The sequence below is a fragment of the Anabas testudineus genome, chromosome 2 (assembly GCF_900324465.2).
Source record: "Anabas testudineus chromosome 2, fAnaTes1.2, whole genome shotgun sequence".
Taxonomy (NCBI): domain Eukaryota; kingdom Metazoa; phylum Chordata; class Actinopteri; order Anabantiformes; family Anabantidae; genus Anabas; species Anabas testudineus.
Genome location: NC_046611.1, coordinates 20,474,033 through 20,496,033, shown reverse-complemented (window position 1 = coordinate 20,496,033; position 22,001 = coordinate 20,474,033). Strand labels below are relative to the sequence as shown.

At 40.7% G+C, this 22,001-nt stretch overlaps 1 protein-coding gene across 2 annotated transcripts in view; it reads left to right on the top strand.

Annotated features, from left to right (window-relative positions):
- The window catches only part of LOC113164814 (protein disulfide-isomerase TMX3), a 30,314-nt gene extending 15,807 nt beyond the window's left edge, over nt 1-14,507 (top strand). For both annotated transcript variants that reach the window (XM_026364311.1, XM_026364312.1), the window contains exons 11-16: nt 91-148; nt 365-418; nt 3,905-3,961; nt 6,984-7,113; nt 8,490-8,558; nt 12,749-14,507. In XM_026364311.1, the coding sequence (XP_026220096.1) occupies nt 91-148; nt 365-418; nt 3,905-3,961; nt 6,984-7,113; nt 8,490-8,558; nt 12,749-13,021 (641 nt within the window). In that variant the 3' untranslated portion in view covers nt 13,022-14,507. The remainder of the gene's footprint in view (nt 1-90; nt 149-364; nt 419-3,904; nt 3,962-6,983; nt 7,114-8,489; nt 8,559-12,748) is intronic.
- Nucleotides 14,508-22,001: the final 7,494 nt, after the last annotated feature.

The following is a 22,001-nucleotide window of genomic DNA, read 5'->3' as shown; positions in this document are numbered from 1 at the left end:
TCCAGAGCCTCTTATCTGCTTGCCATTGTCTTCTTCTAACCCCTTTTTTTGTGTTTGATTGTGATTTGTAATCCCTGTCTGCCACCTCAGGCAAATTGGTGGCAATTGCAGTCATCGACGAGAAGGACCCCACAGAGGAGAGCGGCAGGTACAAAGAACACTGAAATTAAAAGCATGGCTCTGTATAAATGATTCCCGTACACTCCCACACTTACCACAATAGTTGTACTTGAGTCTACGGCTTTCAAATACAGATAAGGCTCGCTGTTATTGTTTGGCTCTTCCCACAAATTGCAGACACTGGCTAAAAAAAGGTTAGACTTCAACTCATGTGGCATTTTACTCTCTTCTCATTTGCTTTTAGATTAAAGACCTTGATTCAGAGAGTGGCAAAGGAGTACAGAGAACATTTTAACAGGTAAGGCACGGATACGCGATGAGGTCAAAGATGAATATCCAATTTATACATTTATTCTAGGATGGTGCACTCACTGGGGAACGCTGCCTGTCTGTTCACAAGCAGGTTTATGCCTTTGTCAGGGCACGTCTGTTTTCGTCGAGGTTCAGTAGAAAGGTAATTATGCAAAATGTCAGCTTCCAAATATAGGTGTTCTTTTCAGCTGTCAGTCAAAGCTCAGCTCAGCTTGTATTAATACATAATTTTCTGTTTTCTCCGGCTCCAATTGTGCAATAACAACTGGAGATGGGATGTTTATGTTATGCGCCGCCTGATTCGACCTGTTCTCCTACTGGAGAGGAACCAATTTAACAAGACACTGAATAAGGAAAATGCACTTAAAATGTGTCATTTTGGCATCATTGTTGTTTTGGCTTATGGCAGACGTTTAGGTTTGGAAAGATGGGGGGAGATGATGCAAGTGCACAGACACCCAGCTGTTTAACAAAGGGGCTCCTGAATCACATGTCGAGTTGAATCTGTGCAGCAGGTTAAAGCACACTCAAGTTTGAATTGAACTCGGCGCTCCGGTCACTGTTCTGTAGCTAACCCCTAATCTCTGATCACCCAGGAGAACTCAGGTGACAAGAGGATTTCCTCCCAGGGATTAATAAAAAACGTGTCACATTTAGATCATTATGTCGCGCTTAAGATCCACACCGTTCCCCATCAATGACCACGTTGCTTCATCAGATAGATTTCTGTTTTTGAATGAATAGGTGTAACTCAAACCACCACGATCAAAGCCTTTCTCCAGGCATTCCCATTAGGACTGATTGAATTATACAGATCCCTATCTTCAATTATCTGCCACACTACCCAGTGCTGTTTTTTTGAAGCCTTTTGAGAAATCAGAGCTGCCTACAGTGTTCCAACACACCTAAATGGTACTCGCAATTATAAGATGTAGGTTCAAGTGTTGCCCCCGGTGGTGGGTGGAGGTGCAGAGGCGACAGATCACAGGCGACGGCGGCTGGCATTTGAATGAGGAGACGCCATTTGAGCCAGTAATAAAAGTCGTGATATTCAGTTCACCCATCATTTGTAGGATTTGGACGGAAGAAACAATGAATGCAAATCTAAGATCTGAGCGGGGACTTGCGTTTGTGTGGGTGAAAAGGAGGCACATGCCTACATGTGCTCGAACTGTACTTAAAGTCTGATTTTGTCAGTTGGTGGGCGTGTGCAGAGTTGAAACTCTGCACTAGTCAGTAGTGATGTTGATGCACAAAGATTTGGAGGAACTAGAATTAGAAGAAGCTAGTCCAGCTGAATAATGAGTACAGTGTGTGTGGAAACCTCTGACCCTGACTTCCTAGTACAGCACACCCTCATCATTTATCTGTCTGTGAACACTGATATAAATGAGCTTAAACCAACTTGCATACAGCATTATTTCTCTTTTCTCCAGTGAAAGTGAATGCCACATATATAGAGAATATATTATTTAGTTCCTGAGCAGAAAAGGATCTTATATTTTATAGTGTGCCTGCGAACTAAAGGCCTCATGCTGCTCATGGTTCTCATGGAGAAACCAGAAGAACTAATTGAATATTCCAGGTGATATGGGCGTTACAGTGTTTTTCAGCATTACAATATTTTACAGCAGGTAGTTATATAAAACAACAGCATTGCACAGAAAATAAAATCCTCTCATCCTGTTCACCAGCAGGCTTTCAATGCACAGACATACTTTAAAATGAAAGGTGTTTTGTGGCAAGGAATTAAATAATGGATTTCCTGCTGGAACTACTAGTAATACTAGGCGAAGGGGTGAAAAATCAGCCATATAAACCATCTGGAATGATTTACTACACTAATCAGCACATGAAATTATAGCCACAATATTTTTTCTGTATATTTTTATGGGGCTACAGAAAAATTTGACCATTGCAATAAGAACTGAACCAGTTTATAGGTTTTACCCCATTTGTCTGTGATCCCTGGTCAGCTAAATTGAGAGGTGGAGGGGTACTGGCTTGTACTGCGGTCCACACAGATCCAATTCAGAATTTTAGATGTTGTTACCCCAACATTAATTATTTAATTTCAGTCACTTGGAGGCTGTGGTAGAAATGAGCCAATGACAGCTTAGGAAATAAAGCTCTGCAGTATTCCAGTCTATTCTGCCTTAAATGGATGTTAGCCCAACTGAGTGTTCAATAGTTCAGACAGTTAACCATGCCACGCAAATGAAGCACCGTAAATATACAGTATATAATAATGTAATGTAATAGGCTGGAAGTGTCATGGTCACTGGTGAAAACATATGCATGGTGCATATGTCACCAAAAAGTAGCAAACTTCACATCTAGTAGATGAAACACACATCGTCATTAGTTTGGAGTTGTTTCTGGCAGCCTGGTGAATGTCAGTCCATGAATATGTCTTCAACAGATCAATTGCAGGGGGAAAATTGAAATAAATGGCCAAAATCCAGTCTTCGCATTGCAAAATCTGAGCCGACCAGAAAATTGTGTTTCATGTTCTTGCCTTCAGTTTGCTCCATACCTTTCCTCCCACATACAAGTTACTCACCCTTTTCGCTCTGCTCAGCAGTCTTGCCAAGAAGTGTCATTGGGAGTGGGAAGCTGGACATACTTAGGGAAACAGCAATAAATATTTAGATAAGAAAGAGCAAAAGGAATTTAATTTTCTCATCCAATTTTGCGTGCCAGGATGTGACCACACTCCCCCATCAGTGTTGGGCTTGTTGATTTTTTTTCCAACTACTTTATGTCTGATCCATATCTCAAAGCATTGTCGTATTCAGAGCAAAAGTAACACGCCGCCTTTCTGATGCGCTTGTTTCCCAGTAGTCTGGCTGACTACTGTCAGGAAGATCCTCATTAACACATTCTGGATTTATTGTATAGTTCAAGTTTGATCTTTTCATAATCACACCATTGATATAAGTGCAGGCACTATTGTTTAGCACCCAGGGAACAAACATGCTGGATGCAGCTGTGATTCAATATGAACATAATATATACGTAGAGGGCCCTGTAATCAGTCATTCGGTGGAAGTCTCTGATTTTCCTGGACTTGTGCAACCCCCTTCCTTGCTCTTCCTACAATACACTCTGCTCAGGCTGCAATGAGATACAAATTGAATACCTCATTGTGCCTTATCGTTTAGATAAATCACCTGAGTTGTTTCTGTGGCGTAAAAGATGGGGAGAAACACCAGGTGGAATAGGACAGAGCTTAGGGGATACTTTCTTATTTCCTTTCAAGTGACAACAGTAATCCCAGTTTTCCACAGCAAGAACTTACGATTCCACGTGTGCATTCTCTCTGTGTTTTCATATTTGTGTGTTAAAAGTTTTTATTCCGGTGTTGAACACAGAGGAAGCAGGAAGAAAAGAGCTCATTTTAGTCTGCTGTGTGTTGTTTTTGATGCACCGTTTCACATCCTCATGCTGCTGATTTGTCTTACATCTCCAGAGACTTCCAGTTTGGCCACATGGATGGGAATGACTACATTAACAGCCTCATTATGGGGTGAGTGTCTCAAATCCAGCCTCTCTCTGTCTTCTCATGTCATCCTCCCCTTTCTCTATCTCATGTTACCTTCTGTCAGCTACTTATCCAGGTCTGGGCTGCCTTGTAATGCCAGCCCTCTGCCATTAGATGTTCTCTAGTGGAGAAGTCAATTACACAGACAGACTGTCATTTCTTTCTTAGTGCTCTTGGCAATTTTAAACCCCTGCCATTACACACACACACACATATGTAAAAGCACACAAAGATCCTACAAATCTGCTTTCGTGAGGGCAGGATATTGAGGAATATGTGTGGATTAAATCTATAGCAGTTGTGTTTTAATGGCTTGTAAAAGTGCAGTGCTGATCACACATAGAGGCCTGTTGCAGTAGCTTTGTGCTCAGGCTGAGGCCGACTGTTGGGGTGTCATGCTCGGAGAGGCCTCGCAACTGACATCCTACGCTTTTAATTACAACTTCATGAGTGTTTCGGGGCCAGAAGGGTTGAAGCAGTTGGCGTGTCTGTTTTGTGTCTACCAATGTACAGTATCTAATTATGTGTTCCTTTGTATAATGTTGTGTGTTTGTTTGTGTGATAGTCTGTGAGCGTAACAGGCCGTTGTTATTTTAATTTGAGCGTGTTATTGTTTGTATGAGGGAGATTATAACAGACATGGTCTCCTAAGTCCTGTGTAATTAAAAGTGCGTCAGGGAGTACAGTAGAAGTTGTACTGAAAATATGACTATATTCAACCAACCAACAGACCCCCAGTGCACGGCGGAAATTAAGCAGCCTGTGTTTATATTTAAGGATAAAAGAGGTGATTAGCCTTCCTAATTTTGCATGAATGCATACAATATGTATTTCTCTGGGTTTTACAGGGCTGAATTTGGCCACAGTAGTACAGGATTAATTGCCCTCCTTTGAGGAATCAAATCCTGGCCTGTCAATGTCCACTAATCCTCTCCCTTAGGAGGCCCAGGGAAATAAATCTGATGGCTTTTTATCCCGCTTTCTGTCATCACAGTGATTACTGTGTTCTGGCAGCAGTATGTTTGGCATAAGAGTGCCCCTGCTTTCACCAGAGCACATAGACATATTCATGAATACGCATATACACAACATGAGCACCACTCTCAAGTCTGAGGCGGTTTCTGCCTCTGTTTAAATGTAGGATTATCGCTAACCCCTTATATGGGATGCATTGTGGGCTGTGAAGAAGTTGGAGATGTGAGATGACTGAAAAGTCTGCGTGTGATGGGGAGACTTGTAATCACAGAGGGTGAATGACTAGGAAGGTCTTTACTACACAAACCAGAGGCCATTTGATTTGTAGATTGTTTAATAAATGATCATTTATGTACATTTAATTATTTATATATAAACTATACACTACCGCACCTTATGAGTCATAATAGCAAGTCTTAACTTGTACACACCTAAAGTCTTCCAAGTCTTACGCTTTATTCACAACGTATGCTTCCTGGGCGGGCTGTAATCATCATTACAGTTTACATTTAGGTTTTTAATCAAGTCAAGTCAGCGCAATAGCATTAAAGCTTGGAAAGTGCTTCTGCTAACAGAAAGAGAGAAAATAAAAGTTGAGGAGAAAGAACTAATAACCTGCTGATTATGAAACGGGGTGCCACTAAGGTCCTAAGTAAAAACAGCCACTACAGATTGTTCCAAATGCAAATGTTATTTTTGAAACATGATTTTTACATTAACATGTGGTTAATCTAAGTTCTAAGATGTTATTAAAAGCTAAACTGCTAAATAAAAACTTCAGATGCAAAAATAAATTTTACATTATTTTTTTTATCTCCATATTTACTTTTTTGAAAGAAGAGATGTTTTATTTGTTTGGTGAAACAAAAGATATACAAGTAAATTTGAGCATATAGTTATTAAAAGATAGAATGGTTTCAGAATAGACATTTGGATATGGTTATGAAATAAAATAGATGAACACATGTGCCTTTTGCCTCTTGAAATTATATACAGCACATTATATGGCCCTTCTTTATGGGTGGCAAACCCCCAGCAGCCTCCAGTCTAGAGGTGAATAGGCTAATCCATATTTATTTTAAATGGGTGCCATCTGTTGGAGTAGGCAGGATGTCAGATGGAAATATGCAGTCATAATGTGTGCGTATGTGTGTATCTGTGTGACTGCAGATCTCAGCTGGACAGCATAGTGTGGCGTTGACTACCACACAGCCGGGTGTTTGTGTTTGCACTCCTAATCTCAGCTGGGTTGTGGATTGGGACAGTGATGGATACGCGTGCGTGCGTGCGTGAGTGCATGCATGCGTGTGTGTGTGTATGTGTGTGTTTGTGCAGTTTGTTTACTGGTTGAGTAACAACGGAGGGATGTGAGGAGGCGGTGCGGTGATGGACTGTTGGTTTGCCTGTGTGTGTGTGCGCGCCTATCTACTGGGGTCCCTTATCAAAGCCAGGCTTTGGTGTAGTGCAAGACTTGTGAAAGAGGAATTTGTTGTTTATCTTACCTTCTTCGTTATCTCGCTGAGTTCTGGCTTTCCTCTGCTGATTTGTCGAAATAAGTGGGTTTGAGAGCGTACAGTGTGCATCTCTCTTTTTTGTATAAGTTTTGCATGTGTCCTCATGGACACAGAGTTGCTTTCCTCTTCTTCTTATTCTCTGTGATTCACTTGTCAGCTGTAATTTGTAAAGGTCTCTTTAACTGTGACCGACGCAGACCCATAAAGCCTCTGAGTTGCACACTGTTTGCATAAAAGATAGACAAAATGCCACACTGAAATAGGCCAGTCTCCATCGTCTTGTTCCTCGGAAGAAAAAAAAGTCCCTTCTTTGAAAGAATGCCCATGGGAAAAGTTAGGTTGGTCTGAGTACAAAGAGTTTGTTTATCTCACTATTGTATTTCCTGTGTTACAATTTGTTCTTTAAGAAACCACAATTTGTTCCCAGCTAATGATACACTTTGATAATGGCAATCCAGGGTACTGAGGTTAACAAGATTAAAAGCTGTGCTTCCTGTATTTTTTTTTTCCCCCCTCAGCGAGGTGACTGTGCCCTCCGTTATCATCCTCAACACATCCAACGAGCAGTACTTCCTGCCCAGTGAGCCAGTTGAGACCATGGAGCAGCTGGTCCAATTCATCAGCGGCGTTTTGAACGGTTCTGCACAGGTCCAGATTTTCTCCCTCTTCCCCTTCTCTTGCTTTCTGTTTATGCATTCAGCTCAGTGTAGCCCTTTCTCCCCCATCCCCTTGTGTTGTACCATTGTAATCACACCAGTAGTCTTCATTAATCAAGCATGTTGCCTTGCATTTAAAGCCCTGTGTGGAAAATATTTTCACCAGATGAGGTATTTTTGCAATCTCTGTCTGCATGTTTAGATTTCATGTTGCTGTTCCTTCTAAACAGATTAATCGCAATAATTCCACCCAGTCTCAGTAAAACACAGAGATTACTACATGATTCAGTGTTGTAGTGTGTACACTACTACACCACACTAATCTGCACAAGAAACCTCGTTTTCACTGCACTACACAAAAGTCAACAGATGTATGAAACCATAAGCCAAACAGCCAGAGGTCCTGGCCTTTTTTATTTCCAAGAAAGGTCTGGGCTATTTTTTACTGGGCAAAACAAACCACCTTCCACCAAATATACAGCAACAGAAACCTCTATGATTTTGCAGTTTGTCCAGTTCCAGTGGCCCAGACAGTTTGGGCCACATGCTGCCAGGAGTTGTTTCATGACCGATTTGTGCTACGTGTAGAAAAACTGCGAATAATGTGTTAGATCCATTCATTTTAATTTAGAGTAAGTAACAAGGGTTATTGTTAGATTTCAAGGATGCTCTTTTAATATATTCGTGGAATATGGAGAGTGGATTTTTTTGGACTTTTGTAAGAACCATGAAAAGATGCGTGTTCAGCAGCGCACAAAGCTTGAAACAGCAAGAGGAGGGCAGGTGGCAGACTGTGGCATCTCCCTAGCACATTTTCACCTACAAGCCTTTGTGGCACATAGCCTGGTTTGAGGTTTTAAGTCTTCTATCTTTTGCTTCACCAAAATGCTATAAAAATGTTTGCAAAAACTTGTCAAACTACTTATGCAGCATAAGGTAAGTCTGTGTAACAGCTGCTTCCACACAAATCCTCTCATGCCTACCTCCAGTTTGTTCACAGCTTAGTCAGAGCTTGCTAATTGGCCATCTTGATGAATAAATGTGAGGACAGATCGCTCATTGGTTGCCCAGGTGCTTTTGCCAGTAAATGAGCTAAGACATAGCAGAACAAACTGAAGTCAGGCACATTAGATCATTTTTGTGCAGGGAAGCGGTTAATTAAACAATATTTTATAAGTGAACTTATGATACCAGTCGACCTGCCTCATGCTGCTTGATTATTGTGTGAGCAGTTTTAGTTTTTGATGACATACTGTATTGATCATTTGTTTTGTTGTCTACTGTACATACTGGCTGAGGGGAAATGGTGAATGTAAAACCGATATGTATCCATTTCCTGTCGTCATTAAATGATCTGTCTCTCCGCAGGCGTATGGAGGTGATGGCATCATTCAAAGGCTCAAACGCGTGGCCTTTGACGCCAGATCCACCATTATGGTAAGTTAGTGAGTGAGTGAGAGTTCGTAGACTGTTTCACGTAGACACATACACAGAAGAGAACTTCGTATCCCACACATATATTTGAAGTTGTTAAGACACAGATAGTTAGGGTTAGGAAGAAAGACACTGGTGAAAGCGAAACATCACAAAAACAATAACATTCAGGCATCCGCGCACACGCCGCAAAACACAATGGCAACCTCTGACAGCAAGCAGTAGCGAGAAGAAGAGCTCCTTTGTATATTTGACTAAACGGCAAGTAAAAAACAAAAACATTATGTGTGCTAGCCACAGAACAGGATCAAGAACAGTTTATACTCAGTGAATGAAACAAGCTTTAAAAGCAAAACATGTTCATATGAAAATTTGTAATTTATCTATGTTAGACTACAAAACCTGAAACTACTTAATCTTCTTGTTAACTGTCTAACTACAATGGAGCCGTATATAAATATAGTAATACTGGATACCCTATGCACTAATGTTGTTGTTGTTGTTGTTGACATGCTTCACACTATGCCTCACCTTGTGTTTGCCAGTTTGGGTTAAATACAGTATATATGCTCCCTGCTCCAAGTTCACTAACGGTGCAAAACAAATGCTCACATGTGCCGCACTTTCCCCAAGGGAGCAAAACAACATTCAGAGGAAAAGGCCTGGTATACAACCAAGAATATGCAATGCAGGCACTGAACGCAGTATTGGGAGAGAGGAAAAACAGGCAACAGCAGGAGAAGGAGGAGGAGGTGGAGCGATGAGGGAGGGGAGAGGGTCAGGAGGTTGCACTTGATTCTCCTGCCACCTTTATTCAATGTAGTTGGATCTTTTGGGAGATCGGGTGTTTAGCTTAACAAGGATGTGATGGGGGTGTAGTGTAAGCTGTGCTGCAATGCTTCTGAATACACAAAATAATAACTGTGGTTCAGGCTCAACTTCGCCATAATAATGTCTTCAATATTATTTAGGAAGATGTAAAGTAAGACAGTTTATCGTCTCCTGAAACATAACTGTGGTACAAAGAAAAGCTTTTTGAAATATTTTTACTGAAGGTTTAATTCTTTCGCTGTCGGGTCAGGTTTGACATTTTATAAATGGATTCATTGGAAGAATAGCAGTAACTATTATGCCTGAATAAATAAAAGGCTTTGAATACATGTTCACCCATTGTGACCAGTGTGTGAAAAATGTTTTTATTTTATTTTATTTTTTTTTGTCGAAGCACACCTTAAGGCTTGCTACACACAGTGAGCACTAGACCTCTGCTTTTGTCTTCACAGAACACCTGTCAGGCATAAGTAAATGTTTTAACACGAAATAATAAATAACCCAAAGACATCCGACACTTCATTGGGCTGCGTGCGTGCATGTGCGGTGTGAATGATTGTTAGCCTCTCATTAGCAACTGCACAAAAGTAAAGAACCCATGTGTGACAGGCTTGTCTTACACCTGTAGGAGGAATGTAATGCGAGTCTCTCGCGTGCTTCTCTAAATTTAGTGAGCTGCAAGCATCACAATGGCTTGTCTTGCTCACAGTGACATGACACAAAGCTGACAGGCTGCAGCCATCACCTTGCCCCTGGAGAGCCCGTCTAAATGCAAGTCTGACAGGAGCATGAGGAAGGAGCCACATTAAACCCAATGACTCATAACCAGCTGTGTTAGCATAGCATACGCATCTCTAGCTCATCCAGCATCCTAGAGCACCAGCAATTATCATCCCTCTTCCAGTGGCAATGACTGGAGGGTACGTGCATATTTCACCTCCTTCTCAGCTCAGTGGCTGGCAGGCGTTGTGACCGAAGACTCCCTTCTAGGTACATTGTCTCTGATGTATCCAGCTATATTAAGCCCAAATGAGTCATTTGTCAAATCACTTAGAGAAGAACTTTCAAAGTTGTCCTTCAGTGACTTGGGCGCTGTTTTGACTGCAGAAGATGAGAGAGGTACCTCTCTGTAGTGGAGTGATACATGTAAAACAAATGTTAAATTATAGGTCCTGCACATGGATATCGACCAGGGAGCAGATCAGCTGCAGTTGACTTTCTACCTTGTTATATCTAACTGGTTCTTTAAATATGTTCCTGACATAGCAATGACTTTAAAAAAAGATCAATGTACTGAATCAAATTATGGTAGCATGTAAAAAAATTAAAAAGTTACTGTTTACGAATGCAGCATTTGCACATCTGTAGTTACAGTGTGTGGTTGCGTGCGTAGCTGCAGGAGGTGAGACCGTGATGGGCGAGGAAGAGAGAAGAAAGTGCGTGTGTGTGCAGAAAATATCTTCAGACAGATTAGTGCATTATGAAGTTAAAATCTCTTCTTATGTTTGAACTTTAAGATTTCTCTGTTTATTTCAGTACAGTACAATGAAAAAAGTACGAGAAGCCTAAAGGACTGCAGATAAAAGGGTAAAGCTCCCTGACGTGCTCATCGGTGTAAAACAAAACACAACAGCACAGTACAAGACAAAACATAAACATTATAACAGAATACACACATCCAAAAATGTAATTAATACTAAAATATTAAAGCCGGCCCAAGTTTCTGCAAATGATTTGTGACCTGCTTGCTGAACACACTCGCTAAGCTTAATAGCATAATGCAAATGAAGGAATAAATATGCAGTGTCTCCACTAAAAGCATAATGCGCCTGTCTGCTAGTTTCTCACAAATATTTTTTGATCTGCCCTCCAAACAGGGATTTTAATTCACTTCGTCTAATAGCTAATGGGAAGCTCTTTACTATAGCAAACAGTGGCTGTCGAACGAGCTCTAACACTTGTATTAAATCATCAGGTACTTACTCCAAGACTGATAAAGTTCACTGAACAAGCTGTGAGAGGAGAGGGAGGTGTGTTTGTTGTTCTCTGTGTATGAACCTAGGAAAAAAAAGGTCAGGGCTGGATTGACCGGCTCTTGACCCCTGTTTGTTCTAAGTGAATTTGTGTATACATCCTGTTTCCTGTAAGTAGTCATCATACACTTGACAGACTGCACATGGAAACTTCATTAGAGTTATCCCAGAGCCCCAGACACTAAGCAGTACTGCTGTTAATGGTTGTTTGCGGTCAGCAGATGGTCAGTCATCTGACATTTTCTTTTTCTCCACTGATTGAGCCTGACATTGTGTCCATGTCAGCTGATTGTTTCTTATTCCCCTAACCAGTTGTAACATATCAAGCTGCAGTAGTGGTTACAAGGAGTAATTAACCATTTTCATGACAATCAAAGAAGTATTCAGATTAATTAGTTTCTGTAATTTGCTTTTCACAAGTCAGTGCAGCTGAATCTCATCCACAACATTCCCCATTTTTTCATTTCTGTATTTAGGTAATGAGTTGGCTGTGTAGGTAGATGACAAACACCCAAAACATTATTTCAGCAGAAGTCCAAATATTGTTTCCTCATTCCCAAAACCAGTCAACATAAAAACCTGTTAAGGGTGTGATCAGTCAGAACAAGTGTTGGAGAGACACTTTGTAAAGACATAATATTGCAGTCAGCCTTTTATAATGCGTTCGTCTTTTATGTGTTAACATTGCTGATGAGCTAGAGACTACTGAACTGAAAACAGTGAGGTGCGCTGCTGAGGGCCATTGACAGCATTGTCCACATCCATGCATAATTACATATAGGTGCACAAAACAGCACAAGGAAGCAGTTCAATAGCCATGATAAATAAAACATACGTGACATAAGTCATGAAAATGTAAAAGGCACTAAGAACAGCACATAACGTACATACACATTGGATTGAACCAAGGACATTAGATTTCCTATAGCCTTAATGAATATCTTTTATCAGCCATTTAACAGCCTACTTTACTATAAATAGGCAATCATCATGAAGCACTCCTTATTTTTCTTTACTTTATTCTTGCTGCATTGATGCAAAAGTGTACTCAGCAAACTGTAGCATCTCTATCTGCTGAGGTTCCACACAGACAACAGACAGCATCTGATTTTTGTTAACTCTTTACGCTTAGTAACTTCCGTGCTACCAAGCAAATATGTGCTTCATTCAAATTGCCACAACTCCCCTATGGACAGTTTGAATTGTTTAAATGTTTCTAGATAAATATGTTTTTCCTTTCATGTTCTCAAACTCTTTTTTTTTTTTCTTCCTCTCCCTCACTTCCCACCCTACTGTATTCCTTTCATGTTTTGTTGCCCCCTCCATCAGTCGGTGTTTCGCAGCTCTCCACTGCTGGGCTGCTTCCTGTTCGGCCTACCGCTGGGTGTAATTAGCCTGATGTGCTATGGCATCTGCACAGCTGAGTCGGATGACGGTTCGGATGACATCGACGCGCTCAAGAGGGAGGGCATGACTGATGAAGAGGAGGAAGAGGAAGATGAGAGGCAACGCGTGGCTGAGCTGGAGGGCCCCGAAGAAGAAGAGGAGAATGAGGAAGAGGATGTTGGCGAAAAGGACCCCGAGGAGAAGAAAACCGATTAACACAGGGGCTCCTGCCACATAGAGGATGATGGGCCTAGTCAAATGCAGTGACATGAAACTCAAAGACATATCAATGTATTACTGTTCTGCTTCTTTGTTTTTCATCTCACTTCTTGTCAGAGCCCCTGTAGCACAGACTGTTCTCTTATCTTTGAGTTCTGTGTGTCAGTGTGTGAGGTCAGCTGTTCAGCGAAGCCATCGAATCATGTTTAAAACTAACAGCTGTTTTAACGATGGAGTGTGAACACGTCACTTCAGTTATATAGCGCGTCTCAAAACAGTGGTTACAAAACGCTTCAAGGACCAATGGAATACAGAATAATGCATACATTAAATTAGCACAATAAGTATAACTAAAAAAAATCAACACAAGAAGCAACAGAAGCTAAAGGCAAACGGTTCAATGTCAGCATAAAGAGACCCAGTTGTTGTGTCATGTAGAAGAAAGATCAATTTCCAAAGTTTGTGGAGGCCTCAGAGCGAAGACTGTTACCTGCAGTTCCTAACCTTGATAACAAAGAGAAGAAGGGATGGCTGTGAACCAAACATTTATTTATTATGATTCAACAAACCAGTGGTCTGTTCCATGTGATGCTGACGCTTGCTGACACTGTTATGTTGTTTTGAAATGAGTGAAACGCCCTTATTCTATCCTCCTTCTATAGTTTTTAACTCTACTTTTGTTTTTGATTCCAGTTTACGATGAGATCCTACAGCAGCAGAAACAGATCAATCTTACATTCAAATCCCAACCCACAATGTAGGCTTAAAAAGTGTAGTGAGTGGTGTGTATAGAAAGTGCCCAAGAAGGAAAAATCTGCCATAAAAGAATTGTGCTTTTTCTACTGTTTGTTGCCTGAAAAAAAGAATTTAAGGGGGAGCAAAGTGCCGAGACAGTCATGTATTTCAATTTATTTTTCTGTCAGCTGCCTGTTAGTGTCCATTTATGTAGACAGCTAGAATAGTAATTTGCATCGGCCTGTCTGATAACGGAGCATAGCAAATGTTCAATTTCTTTGACCCATTCCAACTCGACCAACCTGCTAAAAATGTCTAGTATAGATAGTTTCTACACTACCTGTATAGCAGAGCCCCATAACATGCATCAATGGCTCCCACTGCTTTTAACAATTCATGTTCCTCACATAGACTGGCTCTGTCTGTTTCTATATTTCAATATGTCCCCCATCACTGGTTTCGATATTGAATTCAGTGTTCAGGTTGAAGTTTACATCCAAATGCACTGAGACGTACACTGAGCGTACAAAATATTAGGACTGTCTACCCGCTACTGAGTTTCTCCCTTTTTGTTACAATCCACAACTGTCAGTTGTCTCGAGGCTTAGAAATCCTTACCTCTCCTATTTTCATACCCTTGTGACTAAAGTGTATGTAACAGCTGAAATAAAGTAAGGGTTATTGCTTCCTCCTGAATTCACCTGGCTGCCTATTTCATGAGAAAAGCAAGCGTTCCTAATATCTGCTACACTTTGTGTGTGATACCTTTTTTTTTTTTTAATGAAAACTGTTCAGTACAGTGTACCTTGTAGGATTTAGGGCCCAGTAGTGCATCTCTAGTGCATCTCTGGCAGCGCTGGAAAGTTAAAGCACCTGAACACATCTTCGGCATCTGCAGTAAACAATTGTGAGAACATTCATGAGTTAAAAAGTCAAAAATGAAGGTAACACGTTAACACTTAGGAAAAACTCAGGGTGTTACAGGAGAATAGATTGACAGCGGTTGTTTCTGTGGCAACAAAAGCTAATTTCACAACAGCAGTTAAATTCATCCTCACCTTTTTTTTTTTTTTTTTTAATCCTTCACTGCTTCCCTGTCTTCTTTAAGCCGGTGAGCAGAGCACAGTCACAACAGTGATATAAAAACAACATCTAAACATCATCTTGTGGTAAATAAGCAGAATAGTTCCACTTTTTACAGAGCAGTCATGTAGGACGCCATCACGCAAATTAGAAAGCTGATTATTTACTTAAACTAAAGCATTGTGGGAAATTCGCTTTGAGAGAAAGTTATTACAACTCTAGTCTGTTATGTTGAATAAGAAGCTGCTGCCAGCAGCTGGTTGGTGTAGTTTGGCACATTGGGTGGAAACGGGGGCTAAACTGTTGTTGACTCTGTTCAAAGGTAACAGAATCTCCCTATCAGCACACTTAGACATGATAATGAACATGTTCAATCCATTTAGTTGAATCCGCACAAAACCTCCTGGTTACCTGGCAACATCGTTGTGACAACACGTTTTCAGTGACTGTACATAGCAAACAAACGGTCAAGATACATCAATCCTGTAAAACCTAAACGCAGAGCTATCACCTCGTTTAACGACTAACCAGCTTGGTTAGACTTAAGGAAATATAGTTTTAGTTAAAATAGGTAGTAATAACGTTAATGACGAGTTGAAGCAAACTGCAGACTCCGTGGTGCTTTATACCATGTTACCTATTGTAACCTTCATTTTTGTTTGCTTGGCTACAGTTGTTTAACTGTTGCTTAAAATGCGTACACTAAGCTGGTATTTTTTACTACAGTGCATTATTTATCTGTACAGATTGAGGTTATTCATCCAAAACAACCGTGCATTATATTTACTGTACAGAGCTGCACAGTAATCTAATTTCAAATGAGCACTGAAAGCTTTTCATAGAGGTTTGTGCTTAAGGGAACTATAAATATATTGTGATGAATGAGTGTGAAGGTTGATTCATAACCCTGAGAACAGAGCAGTTTTAACTGAAGGCCCACATGCTGACCTTTTCTGGAGTGTTTCACGTGTCACGTAGTGATAACTCGAACTCCATGACAACTACTAAGAGGAGCCTGTTACGGGATATTTTCAAGTAGTAATGAATGTTTTGAGCTGTTTATTCTGTTATTGTGTAAAAGTAATATTCTCTACTATTTTGTCAACTGGCTTCAGGTTCTGTTTTTCGCTCTTGCTCATTCCATCGTGCTTCTGTAGCTCAGTAAATGTTGTAACTTTTATCGACTTAGGCACCTCAACCTAATCACCCCCGTTGTTTTGAAGATACAGAGTCGATCTGTATTATTACTGTGAAACTGCACTGAAGGAAACCGTGCCCTCGCCTTGCCTTCTGGTCTTTGTAGTTGCCTACTCTTCTCTGCCAAACTTCCTCGTTGGGTTTGAATTGAGATTGTCACACTTTATTACAGGTTTAAAAGATTGAAATAAAGATTGTCCTCTTTTCTTCGTGTTGACTACAGTCTCTTTGTATCTCCAGTACAGACATTTTCTGTTTTTTCTCTTGTCTAAATTGTCTGCTTGTCTTCCATTTAGACATCTATTTCTCCATCGAGCTTCAATTATAACAAATATAAATGGAGTTTTATTTTTCATCAGTGTAATCCTGGGTAGAGGTGTCTACTCAATTATGTCAGATATAATCACATTTTTGGAGATCTGGGTTTAACCGTGGCTGATTGCATTTCTTGATGTGAAGCTCATTTATTTCTTCTCTTTAGGGAATGACAGCAGTCACAAGTCAAACTCGGAGACGTGACTTCACATAATGAAAAAATGCCACAGCGCAACTTTCTGAAGTCTGACCCTCACAGAAACTGAGCGGTAGAAAAAATTAAAAAATCACATGCTTTAGGGAAGTTCGGTTGTTTTCAGATCTGATAAAGAAGGAGAATGTTCATTTTCAACTGGATGTCATTTTAGGAATAAATTACCGCAAAGGGGGAGATAATATATTACTACATCAGAATCAGTGTCATTGAGTGGTGCTGATGCAAAAAGTAATTCATCGCTCAATTACCTCGCCATATATTCTGAGAATGAGTTTCATCGTGTGGCAAATGAAGGAGGCCTGCTGTCTCTTTTCTTTCCGAGAACCAACAATCTCGCGTGCTAGACTTGGGGGGGGGGGGGGGGGCAATTACGCTTTGCTGCTCATTGTGACGTCTGTCTTATGTTGAAACGTCAAATTAAGATGAGGTAGTAATCATCTCGTTCCCGACTCGCATGGGAGGTGTTAAATGGCTTAGGGTCACATGCGGGGTCAAGGTAGCGAGAGAGCTGGTTGTTTCACTTAATGCTCCGAGCTTGTATTTGGAGGGTGTTCTTAGCTCGGTTAGTGTCACTCACCAAGATGAGAAATGGCTGATTAGCTTTGCTCACCATGGAAACCAGCCCACACTTGTTCTCTGCGAGGCTTTGCAGATCCTGTTAGAAGTGGAGATTTTTTTTTTTTTTTTTTTTTTTGCATTATGGCTGATAGATGGCTGCAGCTGCTGAAGTCCATCTGTTTGCTGCCACTTAGAAAAAAAAGAAATAACTCAATGCCTAATTACACAAACTGTATTGGAAAATTTGCCCTTTTGAGACATCACCTCCCCTCACTGGGCGACTCGTGTATGTATGTATGTGTGTGTGTGTGTGTGTGCTGTTGTTTATGTTTCCATCGTCAGGAGTTCGATAATTTATTGTTGCCGTTGGACTATTTTTGGTGCTTAGACTTCATGTTGACAGTTCAACTGGGTTTAATAGCCGCTTGTCATCTTGTCAGTCGATAGATGGTGCATGTTGCTGTTGTTTTCTTCTGAACGGCCTGACATTTTGGAAAACCTTTTTTTTTCGGGGCTGTGTGAAAATGACTTTGTGTGAAGATGTCTGCTGCCCATCAAAGCTGTTACAACCTCTCCTGCATCAAAAAAAACAAAACAAAACAAAAAAAAAAAACAGACACAAAAGAAAGACACAGACTCAACACGCTCTGATACTACTTCAGAGAATAGTAACTGACAGTGGAAAATAAGATAAGAAAAGAAATGTTACGGTCTGAAATACACCATGTTTCTAAAGTATTGTAGTACATGGAAAACAAACAAACTAAAATCTGAATTCAAGCAACATTTAATTTCACATTTGTTTGTAATTTGTGTTTTGATACACGATTTGTAAACCTGACCTCTGCATGGTTACTTCCACACAAATAAACTATGGTTACAGGCAACATATAATTAATCGTAATCCTTCGACTCATTGATTTGACAACAACAGGCTTTAAATGCTGAAATTAGATTATTTAGCTACATGTAGCTAGCATAGTAAGCTACCACTGGTGTGATGTGGTGGTTTAAAACACTGTCTCCAATTGACTTTTAAATGTTTCAAAATTACATATTTAAAATGTTTAAAAACCTGTAAAAGAGTTCAAACTTTAAAGTATCTACAAAATCTTCTCGTCCCTCTTGGCGTCCAAAGGCATCATTATAAGAGGCATTGTTGTGTGATTGCGTCGGACACCGCGTGTTGTAAATTACTTATTTTATCTTTATCTGACTCGGACGTTTTTGTGCCTAGTTACTAAGCATTCAGGCAGCAGCCTGTTGAGTTATACTGTAGGTCACCAACACTTTGGAAATGTTCACAACACAATCCCTGTACTTTAATGTGATACACAGGAAAATTGGCCTTAGAGAGTAAAAATGGGGCTGTATGGCTGTTCAGTGTAGACATGCTGTTGCAAGACACCACCCTCCACGCTCTTTATAAAGAGAGCTGGAGCTAGTGTCAATTTCGCCAATTAGAACTAATAAAACTCAATAATTGCTTCTCCGTGGTCCATATTTTGATTTGTGACGAATCTTTATTGATAGCTGAAGCCTGCAAGTGATTCGCGGCTCTGCTGAGAATAACAACTGTCACCTGTAAATGCACTGTAAGCAGCGTTTCTGCTTATCACTCTGCCAAGGACCTGCTGCCACACAGCAGTCGCCTAATGATGTTGCCCGGTTCGTGATCATTTACTGAAGGGACCTGTCCCCTCAGGGCGATCACGGTGGCTTACAGTACCTGAGATGTAAATGTTTCTGGAGGATGTGACATGCACCCAAACCCAGCTGCTTCTAACCATCTCTCCCTCGCCTCTGTCTTTGGCTGGTTCCTTTCTGCAGCCAGATTATCCAGTGAGCTTAAAATCAGCTTTAACAGTCAAGGAACACAACAGGTTCATCAACGCATTGAGGAGCGCGTGCAGCGTGTATAGTACGGTATGTGTGTGTCTCACAACATCTACAGCCTGCGTTTAATCTGATCCTCAGTCCCTTCACACAGATGTTCAGGGACGTTACGTGACTCGCCTGCTGGGTCATGAGCTTAGACTTCCAAGCTCCCTTACAGTGACTCCAGCCAGCTGGGTTTTACCGATGACACAGTCACAGAACGTAAAGCATGTGCACTCATACACACACTCATGTACACACACTAACGTCAACATATGGCAGGAATAGGAGACCTTGTGGGAACCGTCTCTGAATCCTTTTTTACTGGATATCTCAGGAAATGCTACTGGGGCACGAGTGTCACATTCTGTGAAGACTGGAGGCTTTATTTTAGTTCAGAGCTTTTGCTCTTCGTCCTGGGGATTGTCTAGAATATATGTATGTGGCTACAAGCTGAGGGAAGAATATAGTATACTGTTAGATTTTACTTATATGTAATCATACATCCATCATCATCCCTCATAAATTACAGAAGGTTTGAAATCGGATCAATTTGTTGCCTGATGTTAATCTTAAAATATTAATTGAGTGTCCAATTAACATACTGTACCTGCAGCTATAAGTGTGCATTTGACTTATGTTCCCAGTTTAATTACTGTTTGGTTGTTTAAGATGCAAGGTTATCATTTTATTCTTATTTCCTTTAATATCAACTGCTAAATTTTTATGTGTGACAGTTTTCTAACTAATGTTTTTTGGACACTATCGAATTCTGTCCTGAACAGCATCCTGTAGCAATACACCTACACAAACATCTACAAAACAACAGAGAAGAAGAAATCAAAAAGGGTGAAATGACCAAAGGTTGTGCTTTTACAGTGTATTGTGAGTCCGGCTACTTCTTGACTGGGAACAGCAACTTCCCGCAGTCTCCAGTGGCTCTAGAGCTGACAACCATATAATGGCAAGTCAACCAAGAAATAGTTCAGCAAATTGCCTCTTATAAAACCACAATTTATCATTTTCGTACAGATTAAACACGCTATAAGATGTCAGGGAGCTAAAGATGCTGGTAGGTGGATTTTCTTTTTAACCTTTAGATGGAGCCACCCTAGCTGCTTGCAGACTTTACACTAAGGTAGACTAAATGTCATTAGATTTGGTTTGATATTTAATGGACAAATGTGAGAGTGGTACTGATGTTCTTACACTCAACAAGAAGAATTATTAAAAAATGTCAAACTGTTCGTTCAGCATCTCTTGTTGGTCCACCAGTTAAATAAAAGTAGAAACAATGCACATGTTGAAGGAACGGAGGCATATCGCAGTGGCTCTCTTTCTTTATGCACTCCCTGCTAATACTTCTTAAGCAGGGAGGGGTTTAGCTCTCTCAGCAGAATCCACATTGCTGCTTGGCTTTGCTGAGGACGCCTTAAAATAGCAGAGACTTTTCTGCCAGATTTGACTTTATGACAGTTTTCTATAAAATGGTCACTTCCGTGATGGATATCTGCAGTGAAAGTGGCTGCACTTGTGCCAGATGCACGATTTACTGCAACATAAAATACTTGAAATGCTCCCATGACAGACATCACTTGTGTCACACACTAGTGTGTGAAAAAGCCCTTTAGTAAAATACACCAGCAATAAAGCCACCGTTTAAGAAATGGCGACCAGAGGGATAACGTAAAAATGATGCTTGCTCTTTTCCAGTGCTTCTGCACACATAATAGCAGCATCATTGTTCAAATACTTCCTTCCCTCACTGTTTGTACTCAGTATTACACTTTGCGTATGCGTACCATTCATTTCTGGTTTGCTCATCCTGGCGATCTTTGTTTGAGTTATTCTTTCAGGTCGTTCAGCATATGACTTCATGACATGCAGCTCAGCTTCCATTGTCCGCCGCTCGCTGTCCCTGCGGTAGACCACCTCTGCTGCAGCAAGACGAGCAGGAGGAAAGTCCTCAGCCACTATCACCCAACATAAACGCAGTTATGTGCCCAAGGCTGTCCACGTGCTCCACTAACACCTCACCTTCATAACGGTAGGACAACCGTTTTTATGACCCACTCATCGTATTTGTCCTCTTCCTTTATGTTGTTCCACCTTCCCAAGAAATCAGTGACTTCTGTCTGTCCCTTCTTGTTCTTGTTGTGTCTGTGCTGTCTTATGCTGTATTTTTTGCCCTGCTTTCTGCCAGTGAGTTGCTAAGTGGGGTATGCATGCATATAAATCATACAGTAAAATACACAGAATATCATTACAATTAAAATCCATGCGGTAAAACCAATAGAATGATAACACATGCATTAAAAACGCACATTTGCTACTAATGAGCTCACTGGAATTTACAACAACAGAGTGCAGCAATTATTTCAACTCGATAAAAGGCGGAGGAACGTTATAGTAATAAGTATAGCAAAGACTGGGATGATAAAGATGATAAAACACATTCTAGAGGGGGGACCACGCCACCCGCCTCCCCTCATGCACACAGTCCTGCATCACTACAGCACTGGAAAAAAAAAATAATGCATTTTAAAATATGACAAATGCCTTTGAGAGTTTGTGTGAAGTCAAGTAGAGATGACCGCTCCTGATATGTTATTCTTTGGGAAAGCAACGCAGAGTGCTGTTAGTGGTCATTACCGAGCCCACTTTAGCATCCAACACCGCGGAGGGATAACAACACAGCGCATGCAGAGAGTAATAACATCTTAGTGCTCCTGTGGCCACATTTGGCTCAGGCCAGTGGTTAACTTTGCAATCTAATAGGAAATGTTTTCTTTTTAGCTTCCTCTGATAGCTTTTTAATTGCTTTCAGTGACACTGTCACCTCCCTCACTCAATAGCCCGGAGACCATGTTGTGTTTGCTACAGCAAGGGAGCTCTGTAATGTAATCACGAAATAATCATAATTAGGAAAACATAATTGTAAGCAGTTATTTGGTTTAAAATGACCCCAAGGTGCAAACTAATCTTTTAAAATAC